The sequence below is a fragment of the Diaporthe citri genome (genome assembly GCF_014595645.1).
Source record: "Diaporthe citri strain NFHF-8-4 chromosome Unknown scaffold_13, whole genome shotgun sequence".
In the NCBI taxonomy this organism is placed as follows: domain Eukaryota; kingdom Fungi; phylum Ascomycota; class Sordariomycetes; order Diaporthales; family Diaporthaceae; genus Diaporthe; species Diaporthe citri.
The window spans coordinates 510563-523968 of NW_025064858.1; the positions used below are offsets into that span (position 1 = coordinate 510563).

Here is a 13406-nt window from a genome sequence, read left to right on the forward strand (position 1 = left end):
GGGTCGCAGCAGATCTGCTTTCATTTTATTTTACTTTATTCTCCGGGTATTTCGGCCCCCTCCCATGGGTCTCAACGGGCTTTTATTAATTAAGGGCCGAAACAATGGGGGAGGTCGGCGGTGCAGTCATCATAGTATGCAACTAGGTTGCTAGGGAACCGACCGGCGCATGTGGTTGCTCCACCACACGCGCCCTGCTGCCAGGGCCTGCGGGCGATTCGAGGTGGTCAGGGCGTGTGTGTTTTGCTGCAGGCTGCAGGCTGCAGGCCGCAAGCATGTGGGCAGTACCGACAGCCGCAGCAGAGCGAGCGCGCACGACTCGCCCAGCCCCTCTCTCCCAGGAGCCCAGGACCAAGGTTCGGGATCCCAACGGATCGGCATGCAGCATGCAGCCACAGGTCCACCCCTGAGGTCGTGTCACGGCACTTGGCGGCACTTCATTCGAGCAGCCAACATGCCGACTGCGACCGACTGCGACCCGGCTGCAGGGATGGACGCAGCGTGTAGTCAGGGGAAACTGGCCAAAATAGCAAAGCTTGGCGTATGGTTTTTGATTGTGATTTGCTCGTGGCGTTCGGAAACTTCAGATGAAAAAAGCCATCGGTAAGATGTAATTGTGCAATTGCGGGCCATGATGTATTTCTAGGTAATCCTAGGCAAACCGAAATCTTCAGGGCGGGCGGTTGGCTGGCTCGCAGTCGAGATGGCTTGCGTCATACAGCCAAACCATGCTAGCGAGCTGCGGTGCCGGCTTACTCTGATCTCGCGTTTCTCGTGTCGAGCCTGGGGCCGTTATCGTGCTGGTTGGTGTTCACAAGCCCGAGAGGGCCACAACATGATCTATCACAGTCCCCGCGTCGCGTAAGCCCGAACAGCTGACTGGTGTTGATCTCTACCTTTTTTGTGTGGAAGGTTCCTTGCCTCTTCGACGTAAACCTTGGTACCCTGTATCCTCATCGGTCCACCCCGAACGAGATCGACGGGTATCCGCTGCGAAGGGGAGATGTGAGAACCACGATTTTGTCGGTGTGAGCATTCCCTTCAAAAGTCGGTCTATAGGGTCTATAGGGCCATGGAAAAAAAAGAGCGTGCGTGCATCGGGTATCTGTAAGTCATGAACATCGCGCCATATCCGCAAGTCCGGCGGGAACCGACAGGTCAAGTCTCGATATCACCCAAGAACATGGACTTCTTGACTGGCCCGGCGACTGTCGATCTCCACTCGTCAAGCATTACTCCCAGCTCAACGCGTACATCTTCAACGATGACATCCTGGTAGAAGTTATGGTCAGTTTTCCATCGAAACGACATGTGCATACCCCAGGAGGCACCTTCAGAGCTTCAGAGCTCCAAGAGGGTGGAATATGCTTACCATCTTGATATCATTTCGATCATACCCAAACGGGTCCTCGAGCTGGCACGCGATCCCCTCGATGCCATAGAGGGTAAACATCACCAGCGCAACGATCAGCACTGACCACCAGTGGCTCTCATCCACCACGGCAAACGGCAGGACGCACCCAAACAGCGCCAGGACCTGCCTCTGGTGAATCAGGATGGCCACGGGGAACTGGGTGAGCCGGATGGTCTCCATCCGGCCAAAGCCATCGATGAGGGTGTTGAGCTGCACCGTCAGCTGCGAGGCCTGCGGCGCGTGGAACCACCCCCTCGCATGGCCCCTCGCGATGAAGGCCTCGACGAGGAACGTCAGCTGCACCGGCAGCGTCAGGCCCTCGTCCTCGTGGGCGCGCATCTCGCGCGGGAGCAGGCCCTGGCCGTACTGGTCCGCCGCCGTGTTGAGGGAGCCCCACTCGGCCCGCAGGGTGTTCTTGATGCTGTCGGGCACGGCCATGAGCACGCGGGCGGTGCGCTCGACGTCGGCCCGCTCGGCCTGGGACAGCTGCGCGCAGCCGTTGCCGCCGGGCCCGCCCGAGCACGCGAGGAAGGACCGCATCAGGTTGCGCACCGAGGTGATCACCGTGGCGAAGTTGTTGCGGCCGTCCCAGAAGCGCTGGTAGGCCGTCTGGTTGCGGAAGACGAGCATCAGGCCGACCACGATGGAGAGCGACGACACCACGCTCGAGGGCAGGCCGTAGTTGTGCTGCAGCCGGACGTGCAGGGTCACGATCACGGTGGTGAACAGGGCGTGGAAGAAGACCGGGAGCGCGATGTCCCTGTGGATTGCGCCCTTGACGAAGCGGAGCACCAGCGGCCATCTAAGGGGTTGTTCACCGTCAATTTGAGGCTCCAGTCAATCGCATTTCTGCCAGGGACATGGCGCTACCTTCTAGGCTTCCTGTAGAGGAGCTGGCTGTGGGGGCATGTCACTTTTCGCCCTGGTGTCGGGGGCAGATGCTGCGACTGCGACAATAATGTTGTTGGTGTGTCTTGAAAGGGCGGTGACGGCGACCTGCTCCTGTTGGAGTCGTCACGGTATCTCGATGCCATTTGTGCGGTTTCGTGCTCGGTAGCTCAGCCTGGGATTGCTTCTTCTGCTGGCCAATCTATAAATTGGACACGGTTGAGAGACGAAAATCATTGAAGACTAGGCACCGGCAACGCCGGTGAAAAAATGAGGTCGATGAGGGGGTTGCATGTGAGACAACAAGGCGCGCGTTTGGCGCGACATGCGGCCTGAAGCGACCTGTACCCGCGGGCTGACCCACTTTCATCTAGAGCACAATGCATACATCATGCCGCCACTTGCCACTAAACTGTCCTATGAGCATCTCGATACGAGGACCCTTATCTCGATCCAATCCGATGCAATTGCCAACCATCACTGCCATGCCATTCATCAGCCTGATTCGGGCACATGCTTTAAGGTCAGTGAATACACTAGATATTCCAGATAAACGGACGATGCCGCATCCGGGCGGCCATTATGCAGCCTGCTGGCGAACAACAAATCCTCTGACAGAATGCGACCAACACAGTCGAATCATTGAGTCTGCACGAACAGGCCATGCGGCACATCACTGAGGCACATCGCCCTTTCTGCAAGCACAGGATGGATTTTCTGATACAGGAAGATGTGCATGGTTTATCTCAGTCGTTTATACGTCAATGATACAGACATCCGCCTGCTGCCCGTTGCCAGGAACATTCCTTATAATTCACAGCATAATCAATCGCGCGACCCAACGCCGGAAAAGATGGCTTGGGATAAGTTGATGTCAGAATTGTCCATTGGAATCCTGATTGTGCCCAAGGGCCTATATTGAGAACACTCACCAAAGATGCACCAAAACACATCGTAATCCCAGCTCAAGAGTGATCTTACTCGTCTGGATGATTTCCAGGACTCATTGTGCGCATCTCTGTGTCGCTGACGGATGGCGATAGCGAGAATCTTCTGTGTCGAAGGCCTGGCTCTGGCGAGGCCTGCTGTGCCCAAGTCCTCTCCAAAGGGCTGGGTTCCGCCGACGAAGTTTCTTCGTTTACTTCTTCTCGGGACACAATCCTGCTCAATCTGCGCATCATCGACTTTGTATGGCCTGAGTCCCCCACAGCAGCTTTCCATGTGCTGGAGACAAAACTGCTGAATCTGCGCACGCTCATCAACACATCATCGCCAAACTGGCCGTTCTGGGACGCCAGGCCAACGGCCGGAAACGATAGAGGCGTGAAGCTGGTCATTGAAATGCAATGCGATAAGTTGTTGATAAAGAGATGTCCGCGTGGATTACAAGAGGATACATGATGAGGTGATGAGTCCCATTCCCTACCTACCAGGGGGAGGGGGGGTTTTCGTCAACATCGCACTACTATATCAATGGCATAGCGACATAATAGTGATATGCAATCAAGGTTTTGATATGCTTTTTTTATGTGTACATTGCATTATTTACATGTCATTAATATATAGTCGTTCCTAATATGTTATGATATTATGTTAACTCTTTAACATAGGGGTAAAAAAAAACCTCTTTTTTTTCCTTATTTCCAACCTAACTATTTATTTATTTTTTATTAGCTTAATTATTTATTATAAAAGGATTTATGGAATTACGGAAATATTTAAAAATAGAAATAGATTTAAAGTTAATAAGATTTAAATTAAAGCTTTTAATATAGAATTATAATAATATTAATTAATATATAGTTAACGGTAATATAAAGTTAATATTAATATAATTTAAAGCTTTAATATAATTTTATTTTAATAGTGTTTTAATAGCCTTTTATTAGCATTTCACTAGAATTATGAAATTTCAATTAAATATCAAAACATGAGTGTATTGCGTAACCCAGTCAGAAACCCCCCTCCCCCCTGGTAGGTAGGTGGTGTCCACATCTATACTTGTAGCCAGACTGCATGCAGCCTATCGCAACCACATGCTCTCGGACAGTTTGGCTCGAGAACCGAATACTCCGAACTCATTTCAATATATCTCGGTAATACAATGGCCTTGCCTGGTGTATGCGGCTCGTGATGTCTCGTGGCGGCTTCGCAACATATAGCGGTCATTAATGCACGCCTTCGCCAATCCCCTTGCCATTCTTTGTTGACTCTGTTATGGAACACTCTACGACGCATTTTAGAACACCGTTCATTCATTGATACGACTTAGCGTTCCTAGTTCAATCTTCCACGGCCGGGTCCTATTTGAAGAGCTCGGGTTCGCCATGCCGCAATGACACTCTGCTGACGCTTAAGCCATGCTGGCAACTAATACTCCGAGCACACTGCACCCAGGTGTGATTGGCTCGGGGCATTTCGCCACATGTCTTAAACAGACAATCCCCGAACGAAAATGTGACACGAAATTTCTAAAGATCCCATCACTTATTTATAATATTGAATATTTCCAACCTGAAGTTCCAGCGGGATGCAATCCCCAGGTTAGACATTCCTACCAAACCAACAGCCTTCTACAGCAATGAGTCGTTTCTGATACCTGTGATTCAAATCAGCGTATACATAGTATGGATGAGTTAGTCTCTATGTGGTGCACGGTACCTGGAACGTATTACCCTTTCATTTCTTCGACAATATACCAAACCCTGGCGAATAGACTCTGTCCAACACATTGTGGGCAATGACTTGACTCGTTTTCGGACAGCTGGCCATTCGCATAGAACAAGTCGATGGCATTAAAGACTACATGCAGACTTGGCCAGGAAAATACCCATCGATAATGAGTCTACCCGTGTTGCCGTGTCCAGCGATTATCCACCCCTGACCCCCACCCGGAATGACAACACAGCTTAGTCCAATTATATCTTCAGCGGAGGCGAGATTAAAGACGTGGCAAGGCGGGATTTGCCAACGTATCTAAATATATCACACGAGGTTTCGTTGAACTACTCGCCCTCCATCACCAATATAGGAGTTATTAGAAACTCGTTGGTTTTCATGCCTGCTGGATGAAGACAATTTTACATCACAGCAAACTTTTTTTTTTTTGGCAAGATCTGCGCCTGTGAAATAACTTGGCTAAAATGAGGCTTGCAGGAGATGTGTTGACAGATCACTAGTGTGGGGATGAGGCGAATGTCCACGGTGGCGACGCGAGCCGGGAGCGGACAATTACTCCGTTTCTGATGCAGCGAGGGACCTATATCCTAACCAACGACGGGGCTTGGCTTTAGAGCTTGAATATCAATTGCCCGAGCACTTCTGTGCAAGATATAGCAGGTATGGCGAGAACCCACCATATTCAAAATGCACGACGTTGCAGCAGAGACACTCATGCGCAGAGCCTTGTATGGGCCTTCAGATGCCATTGTCGCACAAAAGTGACGCCTTGATTGGAAGTTAGGCAACTGGGAAGTCTTGAAGCCCTCGGGAGCAAGCGCCGCACCTTTCCTCATCGCACTATCCAACTGCGACCAGTCCTCAGTTCGGTAAAGGCGACCCGGCAGCTGAGCTTCCACCGAATTTGGGCGTAGAACAGTTGCTACCTACGCTTGAATTCTTGAATAGCGTGACCTGAAAGTTTGTTGTGACCTCGAAAGTTCTATTTTTTTTCAGGTCATGCGAGAGAAACATGGACTCTTACTAACCCAAGTTGTGAACTGGATGCCGGAAGGAAATGTCCCTAGAAGCTCCCCTCCCCCCCCCCCCGGTTATGAGACATCACGGTGGCTTGGCCTCGTTGAGAATATGAAGATGAAGGCAATCGACTAGGAGAGGGCGGAGATTTTGCCAAAGACGGATGTGGAGCGATTCTGTGCCTATAAAGGGAGGAGATCACCGATATAGTAATTCGTCTAGCTCATGATGTTGAAGTGGAAAACAGCATGGAGCATGGCTGATGGTTAATGAATATCGAGTGGAAAACAAATACTTCTTGAGTGACTAGGACGTTACTCATCGCATAAGACAGCAGGTACTACGTTGATCATCTTTGTAAATTAAGCGGGGTTTGGATACTTCATTTGGTGTCCTTCACCTGACACTTCTAAAGGCACTTCACCTTCAGTCAATTCACTTTCCAGAACACGTCCCTCTCTTGGAAATCCACTGGCACAAATGGCTGACTAACCGCGCGTTTGTCGTCCCTACTTCAAGCCAAACTGTGCCATCGGCAGATACCGGCACCTCTTCATTTGTTCACTCTTACATGTTGACATTCACTGTCTACAGCATTGATAGGGAAATTCCGGAGAGTATATGGCGCTAGGCCCCGCTACCAGTTGTCTTGTCTCTGTGTTGTCCGCAGACTGTATTAACAACTTGCACTGTAGTTGACAAGCTCTTCTCACATCCTTCCGACAACCTCCATACCATCACCACGCTCACAGAATACCCAAACATGGAGGCCGACAGCCAAGTCACCAGTCACTCCCTCCTGGGTCTCCCCAGAGAGATACGAGACCACATCTACGGCTTCGTCATCTGTGACTTCCCACTACCTCGCAAAGTGGTCTGTTGGCCCTACCCGGATTATCTCCATGCCGCAGTACACAGTCCTCCCGTCTATGACACCACCAAGAACATCACCGAGACATCCATCCTGCGAACATGCCGCCAGATACGCTCCGAGGCCTACGTTGTAATGCTCAAGAAACATCAGCTCATTCGGATCAATGTCAATAATGTTCTGCTCAGCCCGCACCTTATCGGTGCTCTGCTTCACATCGTTCCCTTGAGTGAGAAGGCAATGGAGACCTACCCTGGTTTCATCATGACACACAATATCGAGGGGGAGCAAGACCCGGAGGCCGAGAGCACCTCGCAGCCTTGGAGCTTCGCTCTGCCCTGGCGCGACTTGGGCATGTTCTGCAGGGCTGTCTCTGGCGGCCACGTTTTCAGCCTGGACGCAAAGGCTGAGACTCGGCACCAGATCATTGTGCATGATCCTTTCGCCACCACCTGTAACCCGGAGTACATGGGCGTCGAGAACCAGACCAAGTTCTTGCAGCCGTATCAGGACTATCTCAGCGGCTCCGCACATTTCAGCATCATTGGCAATGTGGACACCAACTTGGCAGCTTCGGTAGTGGCCGAGATCCGGAAGATGCCTCCGATCGATGTCACCAAGATGCTGAATAAATATACCCGCCAAGATGCCACCGGCCAGCGACAGCTACTGGGCAGAGGGTTGGCCAAGTTCTCACGGTCGTGCCTGAAGGCCCTCGTCGAGGTCAACCGGCTCGTAGACACAGACGCGTGGATCGAGTCCGGACCGGGCGGCCGACCAAATGAGCACGTCAAGGCGGTACGGGACATCTTCAACATCCTGAGCCGCGAGCATGGCGCGGCGCAGTGGGAGGGGACGCAGGAGGACCGCACGTGGCACCTCAGCCGTGCAATCCAAGCGGCCGCTTCCCTTCTCGCCGAGCGGGCTCCCTCTCCAGCGCAGAAGTCCGGTGTCTACTACCTCAACGCAAAGGCCCATCGATACTTGTCGGGCTCTCCTGCCGCGGCTGAGTCGATGCTCCGGTTGGCCTTGGACATGGTCGCTGGGGAGGCATTCGACGACTGGAAGGAGCAGTGTCTCGAGGAGGGGCAGGAGATTGCACGGTGGAGAGAGATTCGCAATGGTACGCATTTCACCACGAAGCACTAGACAACGCTTCTAATAATCTTTGTAGGACTGGGATAGCAGCAGATGTTGTGGTTGTGGCGGGTCGCAGTGGTGGGCAGCACATGGACCGCAGGATCGATCGCACAATGAATCTCGCAGGGAAGCAAGACGGACCGCTGATTGTAACGAGCAGTCCATAGGATGGTAGGATTGAGGAGTTCCTCAAGGTATAGTAGCTATTATTATACAGGTCGTGTTGGCTGAGTTGATTCGTAGTGGCTTTGGTAATAGGCAGAAGTGTCACCCGACAAGGTCGAGGCTAGGGAATTATCAGGGCTTCTGTCAAGCTCCTCTAGTTAGTCAATGAAAAGGACTACTGAAACTTTGATTGCGAGAAACGTCCACCGTATTTTGTCAAGGACATTGGTAAAGGACTTGCATGACGACTGGCAGTCTTTGACGCAGCTCTGCCTGACCGCACTGTTTCTGGGATCCTGGGCTTCCTGCTGTAAATGGGTCGTGTCCTCGTATTCGTGCGATTGAAATGATTTTTGATGAATTGTCAGGTAAACACAGGCCAGTGGATTGACCCAGGAAGACGAAGAAGGTCAAACTTTCGTCACGGGTGCTACATTAGAAACTCCACGAGTAAATGTTCACCTCTAACTATGGCGGGCTTCTGCAGAAGATTACTGAGTGACTGTCTCGCCCTTTTGACTGGGCCCAGTTGACTCCCATCTTCATGAGAGACTTGTTCCATTGGCGGTTGCATAGTATCTGCCACAAGCATGTGAGAATGATTTGTAAGTTACGCGGTCGAGTTAAGATTTACCTGACAGTATTTGTCTGGCTTTGATCCGTTCAAAGCCAGACGAAAGACTGGCGTGTTTGCACGGGGTCAAGAGACGCTGGGCTCCTGGTGACTGGCTGAATCTTAACCTCCAGCATGCAAGGTGCGCCCCTCCTCCACCTGTCCTTCCAGGGTTCGGGTTTCCAGTCCGTCCAGGGTGCAGACTGGCCAGCCAGTCGACCCACTTCAGGCAGAACAGCCACCTTGATGTGGGTTTCGCTGCTGATTGATCACCTCGTTCGCATTATTTCGTGCCGAAGCTGTCCTCTCTCTCCATTCATGCTCCTCTTACTAAAGCGCTCGACCAATCAAATGCGCACAGACTCAACGCCCGTCCACGGCCAGGACTCAGCAGGGCCAAGCTCCATTGAAGCGACCAAGCCAAACGCGATATCCAGCGGCAAGCTTGAGGACAACACAGCAAGAGGGACGGCGGAGAGCACCGCACCTGACGAGGAGCCATCGGAGAAGCTTGAAATGACGCAGAATGTCTGGATATTCATTTTCAGAGGGTATCCGTACGACACCTACAACAGAAGACACGTGCTCTTCTACCTCGACTCACCTGACGTGGAGGACTTCCACATCACGGCACATGCCCAACGCCCCACCGAGGAGAAGCCATTTGAATACACGGAGAACAAAGAGGAACAGAGATACCCAATGAGCATCGACCTCATACACGGACGTGTCGTGGGGAGGGTCCCGGTGGATGCGTCTCAGCCGCGAAAGCTCGTGGACGTGATCGCCTCCACGCCCGTCGGCGGAGAGCCTGATTGGAACTGTGCGCACTTCGTCTTCCATGCGCTGGAGAGGCTCAATGAGGCTGGCGCTATATCCCCCGAGCAGCTGAATGATACTAAAGACTGGATGATGGATTCATTGCTGGATGGGGCTATCGGGTAATACCACCTGGCCACTGTACCTGTAACAAGATGGGCCCAACAGTCGGCTGGCTGGCCGACTACCTGAGTGCGGATAGAGTCCTTGCGTCTGGCAGATTGAACCCATGCATCGTGCTTTGAATCCCAAGGCGATGAAATCTCAACTTGCTGTCACAGCATTGTGCAGCGTCTGCGATTCCGAACACGTTTTGTGAGATCTCCTCAATGCCGTCAGAGCTTGACTGTGCACCCACAATTACTTGAATGGTGCCGGGGTGGACAGAGCCCAAGATGAGGACGCTCAAGAGGACGGAGCATGCCTCCTGATGACGGGTGGCGCTTAGCTGACGCTCTTTCTCAAACATCCCGTGCTTTGATGGGAAAACCTAGCTAAGAACGGCCCAATTTCATTGCATCAGCCACAAGGTGCATGCTCGAGACTCACTTTTCACTTTGTAAAGGACATGGGATACAACGGCTGAAGTACGCGAGACGCCGTCCGTGATTCACATACCAGCGCCGGTCAATGCGTCGGCGACAGGTTATCCAACGAAGAATATGTCATGACCAGCACACAAACTGGCATTCCTCAGGCCCCGCCCTCTCCTGATTCACTTTCGCAACATGATGACAGTACTGGGTAAGGAAATGGTCAGCTGTCTCCCTCTCTTCTTGCGTAGCAGCTAGATCAACTAACGCTATGACTTCCGTTCCAAGGCTGCCATGACCAAACTTTGCGTACCGGATGACTTAGATTCTAGCCCGTCCGTGAGTCGGACTCCAGAAATTATCAATCATTTTCACCCTCAGTTATCGTGTTCCCCTCCCTAGGCCTTGCATTGATTCTTCTCCGGATAAGCCATGATGTTGCCGTGGATGTAGTTGTGCGTAGTTGTACTCGTGCCCTTCTGTGCCAACATAGGCCTCGGCCCAGATCGTGCCGCCCTTCTTCGGGCAAATACTCTTCACCTTGTACGGGCAACAAAGGTCAGCTCCCAACTCCTCAGAGCTGGCAGAACTGAGTTGAACGTCAGAGCTTGCCTGGTCCAAAAGCCTTTGGCACACCTCCTCGGCCAGCTTGACATCTGATGTGCCGTTCTCGGGCTCCATCGCAATCTCGGTCCTGGCCTCGATGTGATTCTTCCCAACATTGATGCACCCACAAATTTGCTCGATAGCTGATCAGAAATGTACTGAATATCTCCCGGGTTCAACTTTGCTTAGTCTATACTCACCATGCTACCAATCTCGCAATCTCCGGCCATGCCGGAACAGGCGTCTTTGAGGGCAGCCTCGACTGTGGTGTCATCTCCTAGGTCAGACCAAGACCTGTCCTTGCCGTTGCACTCAGTCTCAAAAGTTCCAGTGAGGGGCAGCAGCGCCGCGGCAGAAGTAATGAAAATCTTGAAAAGTATGTTGGCTCTGGTTGGTACGTGCGTATAAGATATGAAGCCTTGCTGCTTGTTCGTTGGCTGGATATGGTGGCGTTGCTAGGGCGGGGAGGCAACTTTGGGTTGGATGTCTGCTATTAAATTTGAAATTCGGTGACAAGGGCTCATCTCCATTCTCCATAGAAAATTTCCGCCAGTCACGAAGTACTGAACTACTGGTGCAGACTGACCACTGTAGCGTCGCCTTTGGGCCCATCGCGAGCGATGTCTAGGTCAGTGTAAGAAGATGCATGACCATGGACCAACCTTTCCTTCAATATTCCGCCTTGCGTCTCGGGCTTTTTCATTGGCGCTTTTCAAGAAGCAAACAAATGCTTCGATACCAGCTGTCTTTTCAAGAGCCCGGATTCTGTGATATGGAACACGGCGAGGACGACGTCTATCAGATAGCACAGTTGAACACCGGCTACTGGCCCTGGAGTGTCAAGAGAAAAGGCATAAATGAGCTAGCCTCGGCCGGGTCGGGACTGCCAATCCTTGATTCATTGCCATCATTGCCTGTTGTTTCCCACAAGGCATGTGGAAAATATAAGAGCCAACCTTGTCAAAGGCTGATCTCGAATCTCGTTACTTCTGGATCGTGGTGGTCCTCTTTACAGATACCTCTCAAGTCACTCGTAGTCGCGGCCACCAGCATTGCACATCAACCTTGGATTGCGAGAAAACGCGTCTGTAGAACACATCCAGCTTTCTGTGTCCACCAATATTCACTGATAGATGCAGCTAGCCAGTGACATTGTGTATGTGGGCGGGCGCAAAGACGGGCCGGAAAATTGACAACATAGCAAAGTCGAGCAGCCGCTGCAGCATTCTACCACGTCCCGGCTTCCAGCCAGTCACCGGAGCATAGCAACTTACACCCGATCAATAGAAACCACAGCACACAGTCCGTCACGAAGGGATGTTGGCTCTCTCTGCAAGCACAGTCACCGCCTCTCTAGAGAACTATATGAAGCGCCGTCCTTACCGCTTTCAACTACTTTATTCCAGAACACTGTACTGCCAAAGCATCTTTGAGAACTCACCAGCCCAACAGAAACTGCTCTCTTTAATACCTCATAGACAAACCAGACAACACAACACCGAAACTGTCCCCGGAACATTGGCGCCATGTCGAATCAGCCCAACCAACAATTCTACGTCGGTGATAAAGTCATCGATACTCAACAGAAACTTATGGGTACCGTCATATCATGTGAACCAGTTATGCATGATTATCTGTACGGATACAAATGTACATATATGACGGATCAACTTGAGGATCCTCGGTACGTTGTCCCCAAGCGCCGGTGGTCGCCGGAGTTTCGCTTACAACACACAGGTCCAACACCAGTTGGAATAAGGTCGTTGAAACCAAAACGCCACGGTTTGCATATGGGTGTGATTGGAGGCAGCTGTCAGCTACCCGGGTTCTGGTCAGGAAGGAGGGGCGCGTTCATGAGGCCGGGCCGGCATTGCTTGCTGTTGGTGGAGCAGTCCTGGGTGTGGAGATGAAGGGCTTCTAGATCCGGTGAGGGATTCAGTTGTTCGGAATGATCTATTTGTGAGAACACCATACTGTATGCCTCTTCCTTAGTGATCTTTTGCGATGACCATTGAACCTGAATCCAATCTGCCACCATCCACCTTTCTTGGTTTGCTGCGGCCGACATGACCATCCGCATTCCGGCGAGAGACGTGACAGCGGATTCTCTTCAAGGCCGTAGACGAGCATGATTCAGCAGAAATCAATACATTTCCCGCGCTGTAGAAGCGAAATGCGTGGGGCTATCTCTGGGCGGGTAGCCAAACCTGTCCGGCTAAGCACATGTCGCACATACCCCACGATGCGCAATCCCCTTAGTCGCCAGGTACAAAGTTTGGGAGATGAGTCAACCACTGCTAGTAAAGTGGCAGCATGTAGCAAACTCGTCAAGCACGTGTTGGTATCTCTCTCCCTGTCGCCGTGACAAGAGATACACTTTCAATGATCAAGCTGGTTTCTTCAATCGGTTAGTACAGGCCACGGACTGGTTTGCTCTCCAGAAACCTTTTTTATTACTCTATGCGGATGGAACGCTGTTAGATGTGTGACAAGAAGTTCGAGGCTGAAATACAGACATGGCAGTAAGACATCATTCTGATCACATGTCTGCGTGCGACCGTGGTAACAATTGCGCATGAACATAGCCATCTCATCACATGAAAAATTGTAAGGGAGATCGTTCCGTTTAGTATTTAGACTTAGGCCAGACGCTGCATGCTT

General features: G+C 51.6%; 4 protein-coding genes across 4 annotated transcripts; 2 read left to right on the forward strand and 2 right to left on the reverse strand.

Moving 5' to 3' along the window:
* Window positions 1-1158: 1158 nt before the first annotated feature.
* On the reverse strand, window positions 1159-2448 carry INS49_004875 (uncharacterized protein; the record flags this gene model as incomplete). The annotated part of the gene is made up of 3 exons (XM_043165662.1): window positions 1159-1272; window positions 1373-2216; window positions 2411-2448. 3 exons carry the CDS (start codon window positions 2446-2448, stop codon window positions 1159-1161), a joined length of 996 nt encoding a protein of 331 aa, XP_043017791.1.
* Window positions 2449-6761: 4313 nt separating this feature from the next.
* INS49_004876 (uncharacterized protein) lies at window positions 6762-8018 on the forward strand (the record flags this gene model as incomplete). Its single annotated transcript, XM_043165663.1, has 1 exon — window positions 6762-8018. One exon carries the CDS (start codon window positions 6762-6764, stop codon window positions 8016-8018), a length of 1257 nt encoding a protein of 418 aa, XP_043017792.1.
* A 1120-nt stretch (window positions 8019-9138) lies between these two features.
* Window positions 9139-9732, forward strand: INS49_004877 (uncharacterized protein; the record flags this gene model as incomplete). Its single annotated transcript, XM_043165664.1, has 1 exon — window positions 9139-9732. The coding sequence occupies one exon, from the start codon at window positions 9139-9141 to the stop codon at window positions 9730-9732; it is 594 nt and encodes a 197-aa protein (XP_043017793.1).
* A 788-nt stretch (window positions 9733-10520) lies between these two features.
* Window positions 10521-10975, reverse strand: INS49_004878 (uncharacterized protein; the record flags this gene model as incomplete). Its single annotated transcript, XM_043165665.1, has 2 exons — window positions 10521-10880; window positions 10946-10975. The coding sequence occupies 2 exons, from the start codon at window positions 10973-10975 to the stop codon at window positions 10521-10523; spliced, it is 390 nt and encodes a 129-aa protein (XP_043017794.1).
* Between the last annotated feature and the right edge of the window lie 2431 nt (window positions 10976-13406).